General features: G+C 46.2%; 1 protein-coding gene across 10 annotated transcripts in view; it reads right to left on the bottom strand.

Annotated features, from left to right (window-relative positions):
* ARMC3 (armadillo repeat containing 3) overlaps positions 1-13,177 on the bottom strand; it is a 101,552-nt gene that overhangs the window by 14,172 nt on the left and 74,203 nt on the right. For 6 of the 10 annotated variants that reach the window (XM_047868433.1, XM_047868439.1, XM_047868440.1 and 3 more), the window contains 6 exons: positions 12,451-12,700; positions 8,832-8,968; positions 7,026-7,194; positions 3,123-3,223; positions 2,316-2,417; positions 1,529-1,645 (listed from right to left, as the gene is read on the bottom strand). In XM_047868433.1, the coding sequence (XP_047724389.1) occupies positions 1,529-1,645; positions 2,316-2,417; positions 3,123-3,223; positions 7,026-7,194; positions 8,832-8,968; positions 12,451-12,700 (876 nt within the window). The remainder of the gene's footprint in view (positions 1-1,528; positions 1,646-2,315; positions 2,418-3,122; positions 3,224-7,025; positions 7,195-8,831; positions 8,969-12,450; positions 12,701-13,177) is intronic. The other 4 variants (XM_047868436.1, XM_047868437.1, XM_047868438.1 and 1 more) reach the window with 4 other exon arrangements.

Here is a 13,177-nt window from a genome sequence, read left to right as displayed (position 1 = left end):
ACTTCATCCCAGCTCCTGTCCTTTTGGGGATGGCTGCATTTCCCACATTGGACCCTGGAGATTCCTCTACGTCCCTGCAAGGGTTGAGTGGATTTGGGCTCCTTGTAACTGTTTCGCACAACAGTACTAGCATTTGTTGAGTGTTTACTTTGTGCCAGGCACTGCTCTACGGACTGTTCATGTGCCAATTTATTTAATCGTCACAACAGCCTAGGTTACGCCCGTTCCACCGATGAGGGGACTCGGGCAAAGCGAAGGTACCCAATTTGTTCAAGACACACGGCTTAGGCGGGTGGACCTCGTCAAAAATAACCCTTTCCTGTCAATTTCAGATTTCTGTTCTCTTGAATAAACACGGAGGCCTATGTGTGCCAACCAAGCGCTAGGCTAAACACTGGGGATGAAAAGGGAAATACTCCAATCAGCCTATGTTCTTGTCCTCAAGGAGCTGCCTGTGCAGTAGAGGTGAGGCTGAGAAGCCTAAGGAGGAAAGGAAAACCGGGAAGAAAAGGGAGGGGAGGAGAGAGAAGGGCAAAAAGTATCAGGCCTAGAACGACAGGCGCAGATTAGAAGCAGAGACGAGAAGAATGAGCCACGGGGACTCACAGTAGAGAATGACGTCCGAAACAGAAAATAAACAGCTCTGAGGTCTGAGGAAGAGAGCAAACCGCTGTCTGCACCTTGGGAGACCGTCGGGGGCAGTCCCCGTTTAGAAAGCGGATGCTGGACATGTGTGCTAGATGGCCTCCAATACCACAGTGGTTCTGAAGGGCTTAAGTCAACAATAATTAAAGGGTCACGGAGCGTGGCAAGAGGTCCACGTGGGTTTTTGAGGAATCCAGGAAAGTGCTCATTAGAGAAATAATATGTTTAAAAATGCGTACACATACAGAAAGCATGTTTAAAACATGCCAGGCCTAAAAAGCATGAAACCACACTGTAATCGTTCCATCATGTAAACAGTTGGTCCTATGTCCCTCTCCCCCCTCTCGCTGCCTCCTGAAGGGTCAGAGGTTTCTCTGGGTGAGCTGGATGGGGAGGGGAGGTGGAGGCATAAGGCAGAGAGAGACAGAGGAAGACGGAGAGAGAGAGAGGGAGAGAGAACCACACGCCAGCGTGTGTGGCTCACCACCCACAAAGGCAGCCATGGGGGAGGGCACAGGGTCCATTTTACATCGATCTCCACGCCGGGCTGGACTTGTAAATGAGTCACCAGGACTGCTGTTTCTGTGGTCGTTTTTGAATTGAAGTGCCTGTAGGACTGTATAGTGATCAAAGTGACCCGAGTTCTCACCCAGAGGCAGAAGAAGAAATTCCCTCCGGTTAAGTTTTAAAGAGGTTGCAAGAGACAAAAACGAAGGAAGTTACTTTTTAATTACAGCCCCTGAGTCTCGCTTCGCACAACGTGCCGATTCCAGAAGCAAAGCTTCCTATTTAAAAGCCACCCCTTCCATTCCCCAACTCTGCTGGGGAGTCAAAGCCTGACATGATCACAATTAGGAAGAGAACGTAATCACACATCCCCTACCTTGATCCTCTTTCTTTTGTGGTGCCTTTGCTAAGAGCAGTATTTCGTCCAGAAGGAGGCTCGGATTTCTCTTCTGTGGGAGATCCAAATCCAGTACTAAAATGATAACTATTTTTTCTGATTGTATGAAAAAACTCATGATCGATTTCAGTCACATGAAAAATAAGAGAACATTACATGTGCAAGGCGTCTCATACGTTAGAAGGCATTTGTCACCGCCGTGACATGCCGCGATCCCTTTCCCGTCAAGGCAGGGGTGAAGCAGGGCACGAGGCACTCTTCCATCTACAAATAGTAACACAAAGCCTGCCCACGGCCACCGTGTCCCGTGGTCCAGAGCTCAGTGTGTGGTCATGGCACACAGGACGTAAAGCCAGTCTCACTAGCTACTTTTCCAGAGATGTTTTCCGTGGCAATTTGAAAAAGCAATTACGAGGGGCACCTGGGTGGCTCAGTCGGTTAGGCATCCGACTCTTGATTTCGGCTCAGTTCGTGAGCCTGGCTCACAGTTCGTGAGTTCGAGCCCTGCATCTGGCTCTGCGCTGACAGTGCAAGCCTGCTTGGGATTCTCTGTCTCCCTCTCTCGGCCCCTCCCCTGCTTGCTCTCTATCTCTCTCTCTCTCAAAATAAATAAACATTAAAAAATTTTTTTTAAGCAATGATGGAATTATATTACTATAAGGATGAAAAGAATTACGTTGCCAAGATCTAAAACCTAATTTTTTTATTTTTTTTTACTCCCACGTTGAGGGGAGAATTGAGTCCAGACAAAATACCATTTTCTTACTTGGTCTTTTCTTTGCTTGCTCTTCTAAAGGAAGACGAAGAAGAAATGCTCCGACCATAACCAACATCTGATGATTTATCTTCCGTAGATGGAGGCGGAGAGCTAAAATTTTACATATTTGAAATTATACACAAGTTAAAATACTTGATTTGTCAATATTGGATCTGCCTACAAAAGACAGGGTTTTTTTTGGGGTTTTTTTTGTTGTTGTTTGAAAATCATATTTGGAGCTGACTTTTAACAGTGACCTAATAAACGCATAAAGGTAACACAAAGAATATTGTAAAGGTTTTCATGAACTGGAACAGGAAATATTTTTGTAAAATGTGTCCCATAAAATATGTAGATATATATAGGTATCCGTGACCATTTTTTAAAATTCTGAAGCCTGCATTTTTAGCTTTATTATTTACTTCTTATTTTATGTTTTTTAAAAGCCCCGGGCAGCATTATAGTCCTGCATACAGTTCTGGAGCCCTGTAAACACAACTCGCTTCGGTTTGCTCCTGTCTATTTATACTTTCTTCAATTAACTTCATGTTACCGGGAAGGGAAGAGGCACTGACTACAGAAATACATCTGGAATTGAGTGGTAACGGGGAGTCAAAGGAAAAACCACATTGGTGGTGATTTCATGGTCTTTACTAGGTCAGGCTACAAATTTACGGACCAGTGTTGATTTTCAGGGTGACGCTAAATACAGGGGACAAAAAGGTGCCATCCTGCGAATCTTTACATATTCACGTGATGATGGACAAACAAAAACCATTATGCTTCCCTGCATCCTTCCACCCCCGAGAGACTCACACATCAGATGATTTACTGTTCACTAAAAGTATAGCACGTTGATCACTCGGTTCTTGTAAGCAGAGATCCTTCAAAGGCAAAAGTTTGGTGCCAGGATTTATCTGTAGATAATTTAAGAACTGATCACTCTGGGAGAATGTGTTGTCTGTCAGAGTAACTAATTACTAAAGAGATCACTAAAAATATTGGGAGGATATCTAAAAATAGGCTAGACGAAGTCCTATATTAGCAATTTCACCAGCCTGGTGAGGCGGGTTAGACCACACCATTTTCTGAGGTCTTTTTCCAATCATACTATAATTAGATCCCTCTCTCATCCAAGACACTTTTTAGGATCCTTTAAAGACCAGACAGATCATGGGGCGTCGTGGTGGGTCAGTTGGTTAAGTGTCCGACCTTGGCCCACATCATGATCTCATGGTTCGGGGGTTTGAGCCCCGCATCGAGCTCTGTGCTGATGGCTCAGAGCCTGGAGCCTGCTTCCGATTCTCTGTCTCCTTCTCTCTCTGCCTCTCCCCCACTCATGCTCTCTCTCTCTCTCTCTCTCAGAAAGCAAACAAAAACAGATACATATCAGACAGATCATGTCATTTTTCTGCCCAGAACTCTGTCTGCCAAGTTTTCCCACTTCATTCAAAGTAAAAGCCAAAATCCTTCCAACGGTCTACAAGACTTAACATGATCTGGTCTCTCTGTATCTCTCTGATTTAGTCCTCACTATCGTGCTCCTTGGTTCATTCAGCTCTATACTGACCTTGCTGTTTCTCAAATCTGCTAAGCATGTTTACATCTTATGGCTTCTGTACAAGCTGTCTCTTCTGCCCGGAAAGCTCTTCCCCGAGCCATCTCCATGGCTCAATCCCTCACCTTGTAGTTTTTGCTCAAGTATGACCCTCCCTGTGAGGCCTACCTGATCACGATTTCTAAAATTATGAACATCAACCCCAGCAACCCCCAGCACTATAGAGCCCCCTTACCTTGCCTCTGATCTATTTTTGCCCCCAATGCTCTGATCATTTTGATCGTGTGATATAATTTATTTATTTGTTGTGTTTCCTATTTATTGACTCTTTCGTCTCACCGGTGCCACGGAAGTAGAGATGTGTCTCTTTTATTCACTGACTATTCCAACCTACAATATTAGAAACTTAATATTTACTGAATGAATGAATCAGAGAATTCTCCTTTATTTTTAAAATAAAGTTTTTTGAATGTTTATTTACTTTTCAGAGAGAGAGAGAGAGAGACAGAGCATGAGCGGAGGAGGGACAGAGAGAGACGGAGACACAGAATCTGAAACAGGCTCCAGTCTCCGAGCTGTCAGCACAGAGCCCGACGCAGGGCTCGAACTCGTGAACCGCGAGATCATGATCTGAGCCGAAGTCGGACGCTCAACCAACTGAGCCACCCAGGCACCCCAGAGAATTCTCCTTTATAAAAAATATTGTTTCATTAAATTTTTTTAAAACTCGTGAGCGAATACATTTTGTCACAGTTTTATCTGACCCATGGCAACATTTTCCTGGTAAGTGTTCTCTGTTGGTTTTTCTGCCCATTTCCTCATTTTTCTCAAAGCATCTTTGTACTAATAATGTGCTAGGGGAAGTCAGAAGGAGGATCAAGAGTCCAGTTTTAGGCTAGCCATTTTCATTATTCGAAATGCCTCTAGGGGCACCTGCCTGGCTCAGCCGGTAAAGCACGTGACTCTTTACCTCAGGAGCATGAGTTCGAGCCCCACGTTGTAAAGATTACTTTAAAAATAGGGGTGCCTGGGTGGCTTAGTTGATTGAGTGCCCAGCTCTTGGTTTCAGCTCAGGTCATGATCCCATGGTTTGTGAGTTCAAGCCCCATATCGGGCTCTGTGAAGGCAGCGTGGAGCCTGCTTGGGATTCTCTCTCTCCTCTCTCTCTCTGCCCTTACCCCACTTGTGTTGTCTCTCAAAATAAATAAACGTAAAATAATTAAAAATTAAATAAAATAATAAAAATAAATAAAATAAAATAAAATAAAATAAAATAAAATACGACCGACTCTAGATTTCTGTTCAGGTCGTGATCTCATGGTTCGTGAGTTCAAACCCCGTCTCAGGCTCCTGCACTGATGGGATTCTGTCTCCCCTTCTCTCTGGCCCTCCCCTGTTTGCTCCCCTCCCTGCAAAATAAATAAACTTTGAAAAAAATTTAATAAAATAAAATAAAAAATTTTTTAATGTCTCTAGAACCGTTAGCATGGCAGAGTGTTTCTTGCAAATACGGCTCGGCCATGTGATTCCTTCATGGCCCTGTCTCCTCTGCCTTTTTGAACCACACTGATCCAAGAAGGCTTCCGCTGCCTGCCTGGCTCGTCCCAGGTGCTCGGGTCCTGCACCTGCCCGGCAAACACAGCATTTGGCTTGTGCGCCCCTGAGCTCTCCCATCACCTGAGGCGGTATGGATGGCTGATGGTGCTTTCTGAGGCCTGCCACCGCTGGCTCCCTCGTCCCTCTCTGTGCTTATTTTTTCCCCTTTTCATTTTTCTCCTACACCCCTTCTGCTTGATCTCAGGGAATTTCAGTAACTCCCACTTTTTTTTTTTGTAATTTTAGAGAAAAAGAGAGAGAGTGCCAGCACACACACAGGTGCAAGAGGGGGGCGGCGGGGGGAGAGAGAGAGAATCCAAGTAGCCTCCACACTCAGCACGGAGCCTGACGCGGGGCTCAATCCCATGACCCTGGGATCATGCATGAGCTGAACACAAACCAAGAGGACAGCGCTCAGCTGCCTGAGCCACCCGGCACCCCCTTATGGTTTTTTTTTTTTTTGAAGTCTGTGGATCACATCTGTTTCCTAGGTTTGCTTAATATGGGATTCGTAGATTTAAAAAATTTCCCCTATTCTCCTCATTGCTGTTGGCCTCCAGAAGAAAGGAAGATGCTAACTTAAGCCGCAATGCCAGAAAGTCCTCAAGATTCTAATTTTCAGCTTCCCATTTCTCTGGACGTCCACCCTGCATTACACTGTATATTGGTTTTAAAATCAGAATCAGAAATGCAGCTTAAATAACATTCTTCTATATTACATTTTAGGGGCGCCTGGGTGGCGCAGTCGGTTAAGCGTCCGACTTCAGCCAGGTCACGATCTCGCGGTCCGGGAGTTCGAGCCCCGCGTCGGGCTCTGGGCTGATGGCTCGGAGCCTGGAGCCTGTTTCCGATTCTGTGTCTCCCTCTCTCTCTGCCCCTCCCCCGTTCATGCTCTGTCTCTCTCTGTCCCAAAAATTAAATAAAACGTTGAAAAAAAAATTTTTTTTTTAATCTGGTAATACACTTTGGTTAATTTCAATTAGATTATGACTAATAAAACAAGGGGTGCCTGAGAGGCTCAGTCGGTTAAGCCTCTGACTTCAGCCCAGGTCCTGATCTCAAGGTTTGTGTGTTCGAGCCCCGCGTCGGGCTCTGTGCCGACGGCTCGGAGCCTGGAGCCTGCTTCGGATTCTGTGTCTCCCTCTCTCGCTGCCCCTCCCCCACTCACGCTCTGTGTCTCTAACTCTCTCAAAAATGAATAAACGTTAAAAAAAATTTTTTTTTAATTAAAGCAAAACACTTATACTTCTATTCTTATCGCTGAGCTGAGCCCTGGAAATAACAGAACCCCCCCCACAGAAAGTGCTCCTTCTTTCATATTTTCTCTGAAACTCGAGAGTAGCATTAGCAAGCTGATTTCTACTACAGGTAATCAGATTCTAGGTAAAACTGTACATAAATGCAAAACCTTATAGCAGACAGAGTTAAGAGTAAAGCTCTGATTCCCAAGTTTCTGTCTGTAAAAATATACATTCTGCTAGGTGGTTATAAAATTGCAATGTAATGGCATCGTGACTAAAGAAACGATCGCACATACTGAAATACAAATTAGTGCTGTCACTTACCCGACCGTAATCATAGAATCCATCACTAATTATGTTACTTGATGACAAGTAGCCAGTCAGGCTATATTTCAGAGACAGGTTGTTGTTGAGCAATTTGTTATAAGCTGCCTCACTGAATTTATTTTTTCGGCTTACTGATAGATTAACTTCTTCAAGGATAGCTAAAGCCCTGTCAATAAAAGAAAAGAGCCTTATTTGCTCTAAACAAGCAATCCAACATTAAATTCCCATGTATATCCGTAGCTAAGACCCTGAGTGAAGAATTGAGATGGAAAGGTTAAAGACACCTCACCCTTTTTTTCTATTTATTTATGTTTTAATGTTTGTTTTTTGAGAGAGGGACAGAGCATGAGTGGGGGAGGGGCAGAGGGAGAGGGGGAGACACAGAATCCGAAACAGGCTCCAGGCTCCGAGCGGTCAGCACAGAGCCCGATGTGGGGCTCCAACACACAAACCTTGAGATCATGACCTGAGCTGAAGTCGGACGCTTAACCGACTCAGCCCCCCCAGGCCGCCCCGACATCTCACCCTTTTAGATAAAGTAATGTTGACAGAATTATTAAGACCAATCAGTCCTTTCTGAGAATACATATGCCATGTAGTGCCTCATGTTCAAACAGTTGAAAAGGATACTCTGCAGGGGGAGAAAGGTCTTCATTTAAAGCAAAAGCAGTATCGGGCTCCAATTTCTCCAGCTAAGCAGGCAATATATACATACGAAAATAAAGATGGTTGGGGGGCACCTGGCTGGCTCCGTCTGTCAAGTGGGTGACTCTTGATCTCAGGATCCTAAGTTTGACGCCCCGTACTGGATGTGGGGGTTACTTAAAAATAAAATGTTTTTTAGGGGCGGCTGGATGGCTCAGTCGGTTAAGCGTCCGACTTCAGCTCAGGTCATGATCTCACGGTCCGTGAGTTCGAGCCCCGCGTCGGGCTCTGGGCTGATGGCTCAGAGTCTGGAGCCTGTTTCCGATTCTGTGTCTCCCTCTCTCTGACCCTCCCCCATTCATGCTCTGTCTCTCTCTGTCTCAAAAATAAATAAACGTTAAAAAAAAAAATTTACAAAGATGTTTAAAAAAAAATAAAAATAAAATATTTTCAAATAAATATAAAATATAAATATAAATGTAAATATAAATATAAATACAAACAGAAATATAAATACAAATATAAATAAAGATGGTTAGAAATGGGGAAACCTGTCAGTGGAACCTTAAAAGGCCTGTTTGTCGGTTTGGTTAAATGCAGAATTCTGAGGCGGTCACGGCTCACGCATTTTATTTTGGCTTCCAAAGTGGAGAGACAGGGGCGCCTGGGCGGCTCTGTCCAGTAAGAAACGGACTCTTGGTTTGCTCTTAAGTCATGACCTCACAGGTCGGTGGGTTCGAGCCCGGCGTCAGGCTCTGCACCGACGGCGAGGAGCCTGCTCGGGATCCTCTGTCTCCCCCTCTCTCAAAATAAATAAATAAACTTAAAAAGAAAAAGAAAATTAAAAAAAAAAAAAAAAAAGTAGCCAGGCAGAGGTGGCGTTCCTCGATTGCAGAGTGGAAGAGAGGTGTTTATCAGGATGAAAAACGGACAGTCAAGATGGTTTTGTCGCGGAGGGGGGGCGGGGAGGGAGGGCTCCAGGGGTTGGGAGGAGCCCAGATGATACTGCTCCCACCAGGCGGTCCTTTCTGGGAGGAAGGCTCTAGGTGCCCAGCCCAGCTCCCCAGGGCCCTGCCTGCCCTTCTTTGGGCCTGAAAACTGTCGGCCTTCCTCCTCTGCTCTCCATCTGAGCCAGAAACTCGAGGCAGCCCCACTCACCCGAGCTTGCAAAGTTCGACAGCCGTGAGCTCGTCGTTGGCGCAGACCATCACGGCCCAGCTGGCGTGCCTTCTTACTTCATCATGCTTCGAGCGCAGGAGTTCGACCAGCGGCTCCAGGCCACCTGAATTCCTTAACTGAAAGTAGAAACTGCAAGTGTACGCGTTGGGAGGACACAATATAAACATTCGTGGGGTTTTTTGTTTGTTTGTTTCTGTAATCGCCTTGTTTGGTGGTGAAGAGATTTTAACTATGTACGAGCATTTTAGGATCTGTGCATAATTGGAATTTTTACATCCCGGGGTGAAAGAGCTCCTGTAAAACCTTATAGACAGGAGCCCAGATTTCTGTGCGCGGTCAAGAGGAGGCCCCCAGGGAAATCATGGAGGGAGGGCGTCCTGATCTTTGGTGGGATGGAGACTGGGCGGACAGCCTATTATCTCGCCGCTGTACTTTCATTGACTCTGCTCCTCAACCTGAATGTTCACGTGGCCCTGGGGGAGGCAGGATGATGGTCCCCCAGAGGTGTCCTCTTCCCTGGAAGGGATTTTGCAGATGTGACAAGCTAACAATTTTGAGATGGGGAGACTGTCCCCGATCAACAGGTGGGCCCAATTTAATTACAAGGGTCTTTAGAGGATGGAGAGGAGGGTGCCTGGAGGCAAGAAAGGGGGTGTGGAGAAGCAGCGATTGGACAAATACCCTTTGAAGACGGAGGAAGGGGCCACAGCCCAGGGATGGAGGTGGATGGTAAAAGCTAGAAAGGGCCAGGAGACACATTTCCCCCCAGAGTCTCCCAAAGGGACACGCCCCTGCCAACACCTTGATTTTAACCCTTAAGACCCGGTTTCGGCTTCTGGCTTTGTAAACTGTAAGATGATAGGTTTATATTACTTTAAGCCACAACGTGGTGGTTACAGCGGCAAGAGGAAACTAACACGGTCCCTAAGGCTGGGCAGGGGGAACTGATACACTACGGGCCACCGTATACTACCACCAGACCATCAGTGTGGCCAGGGCAGTGTTGTAGCAATTCCCCAGAAAAAGAGCAATTTTTGTTATCACTGCACAGCGTCTTTTCGTCATTTCTCCAAAGAGTGAAAAAGAGACAAAGAAAAGAATAGAATGAAAATCGGGCAGAACTAATCACGGTATTAAAGGAAATTCAGGTACTGAAGGTAATTATTCATGTATAGAATTAGTCCAAGGAGGGGAAAAAAAAAAAAAAAAAGATCCGACAGAGCTCTTATCTACTGCCTGAAATGCAATATTGCATTATCTGAGCCTAGAGGACCAAAGAAAAAGAATAGTCTATCAGTTTCTGTGTGCAGTATCTGAAGACGAGAGCCCTCGTGGGAGAAGAGCTACTTGATTCGGTCATTTTCGGTCAGTGTCCAGTGGTAGTTTCCTCTCAGAGATGATACTTTAGCACGTGCAACATGCACGGCTTAGAAAAGTTTCCCTGAAGCGTCTCACGCAAGTCAAACTTCGGAACATCTTTACTTCCGAGTATAACACACGATGGTCTGCGTCCGTGTGTTCTTTCGGCAAAGATCTCATTTATGAATTCCTACATTCGTTTCCTCATTCATTCAACTACTGCTTATTAAGCATGGACTCTGCGTCAGATATCTGTTAATGACGTCGACACAGGAAAGAAAAACTCTCAGTTCCCTTCCCCACAGCCTCGAGGAGCTTATAGTCTTTCACACAGGAACCATATATGCGCAACAGACAAGGGAAGCCTGCATGGGGGTAACGGGAACAATAGCAGAGGATACTCCCGGGTTCGAGGGCTGTCACGGAAGGCAGGATGGCGGAGATGGGTTTTGCGGGAAAAGCAGGATTTTAGCAGGTGGACAAAAGTGACACTGGTTTTCCAAAGGGAGAAATCAAAGAGGTGAAACCAGGAGAGCAGAGCATATGGACAGAATTACAAATGGAATGGTGTTTCTGGAGTATGGAGTCCCGCCTGGGAAGAGGCGTTAGGCGCAGGTGGGTAGGTGCGGGTCAGTGACCGCCGTTGCACATCCCGCGAAGCAGCTGAACTTTTCCCCCCGGGGCGGCGGGGACTTGCAATGAGGCGATGAGGGTCACAAATTTGAAAGATCTGCCTGGAGACAGTGTGGGAAGCAGGAGCCCGGGGGGGGGGGGGGGGGGAGCGGTAGACTGATCTGCGGTATTCCAGGAAATGGATGGACTATTCTGCAGACGGCATGGAGGTGGGACCAATACGCTTTTATGGTTCTGTTGCCGAAGCCCAGCATAGTACCCGGCACACAGTAGACATAAAATAAATATTCAGTAATATTTAGTGCCTTGATGGATGAATACAAATGAACCGAATCAATGGGAACAAAGACACAGGATAGAAGAGATACCTAAGGGACTGAGGAGAAAAGATTTGTTAGCTGTCTGGGTGGGGAGCACAGTGGAGCGGCTTGGGGTCTAGATCGCATCCCTGATCTTCCAACTTACGAACTCTGCTTTGAGCCCACTACGTCTTTAAGCCTCGTTTTCCACATCTGTAAAATGGTGATTACGAATCAGCCTGTCATGAGGGAGGCTAAATGTCTGTCAAGTGCTGAGCACGGTGCCCACCGCATAGCAAGTGTTAGCTGTTGTTATTTATATTATTGGCAGGAGAGGAACAAAGTCTTAGGCTGCTTGAGTGAGTGCCAGGTGACAAGCAAATATGGGAAAAGCAAGAGAAAGATAAATACGATCCACTTGTAAAAGAATGAAATTCTAGGTTTTAAAACTTTGAAATGTACAAGAAACACAAGAGTGTGTGGAATCCATATGTACGATATAAAGCATCATAGTAAAGGCACACCTGTCTAACGCTCAGCTTAAGGAATGACACTTTCAAATGACCTTGAACCCCTGTTTGCTCCTCTGAAGTGCATCCACTCCCTTGAGCCCCCAGGAGGATTTCTTGCATTGGGGGTTAATCATTCTCTAGCTTGTCTCTATAGTTTTAACTTACGTGTCTGTTTACCTAAACAACGTATTGCTTAGATCTGCATATTTCCGAATGCCACATAAATAGAATCTGGAACGTGTATTCTTTTGCAATTTGATTTTGCTCGGCATTGTGCTTGAGATGCATCCCTGTTGCTGTCTGTAACTACAGGTCATTCATTCTCACTGACGTGAAATTCCGCTTTGTGAATATACCACAAATTTATTTGACCATTCTCTTCAAAACTGGACAACTGGTGTGTTTCCCGTCGTGTAGATATTATAAACAATGCTTCCTGGCGCCTAGATACTGCCGATTTGTTTTCCAAAGTATTGCCCCGATGTAGCAGATTTTGGTCTTGGTGGAGCAGTTTTAGGTTCACAGCAAAACTGAGCCGCGGGAGGGAGATTTCCCACACTCGCCGCCCCCACACGTGCGGCTTCCCCATTACCAAGTCCCCTACCGGATTGGGACATTGGTTACCACCGGCGAACATACACCTTCGCGTTATTATCACCCAGAGTCCATGGTTGAAGGGTTGCACCACTTTTGAAGGACCTAAAGGATGGGTAGGTTCGAACCCTTGAAAGTGTTTCAGAATAATCCACCGATGGGTGGAGAAATGAGAGACACCAGGTCAGCAAAAGCTCTCACCTCTGTCCGGGCCTCCACATCGCACGCAGTTGCGGCCACGGTGAGAGCCGCTTTGCTCTGCACGACCGTGTTCGCGGAACGCAGCGGGCCCAGGAGGGCGCTCGAGACGCCGTGGCTCTGGAGGCCGGCGCGCAGAGGCTCCTGCATTGCCACGTTCGCTAACACTGTAGCCGCGTTGGCCACGGCTCCGTCCCGTCTGCTCGACAGGATGTTTACTAACGGATCAACACCGTCAGCTTCAGCAACAGCCCTGGGGAAACGGAGGAGAAATGAGCGTCATTCATCCGAGTTCAGGACGTTGTCCTTGGCGTGTACATCCGAACCTCTGCCACAACTGGGTCCTGATACATACCGTTTGGGAAAGAAATTAATTTGCGCGGCGCTGAACCCGGCATGGAGGTGCTAGTGATGTCGGGAAAATGTCCGTTAAGAATGGATTTCAATTACCCCTTTCCTACTTCTGCAGCTTGCAGTTAGAGAAAAAGGCATGACGACATCTTAGAAATCCTCTTACCGCTGTTCATTTTTTAACTCAGTGATACTTGTAAGATCAGGAAGTTCTATTCGGAGAAAGTCGATCAAGATATTCCCATCCGGTAGGAAAGCAAAGCTTTTAATTTTTAATTTTTTTAATGTTTATTGATCTTTGAAAGAGAGGTGGGGGGGGGGGGGGAAGGTCAGAGAGAGAGGGAGACACAGAATCCGAAGCAGGCTCCAGGCTCCGAGC

The sequence above is a fragment of the Prionailurus viverrinus genome, chromosome B4 (genome assembly GCF_022837055.1).
Source record: "Prionailurus viverrinus isolate Anna chromosome B4, UM_Priviv_1.0, whole genome shotgun sequence".
Lineage (NCBI taxonomy): Eukaryota > Metazoa > Chordata > Mammalia > Carnivora > Felidae > Prionailurus > Prionailurus viverrinus.
This window is presented reverse-complemented; position numbering and strand designations above follow the sequence as displayed.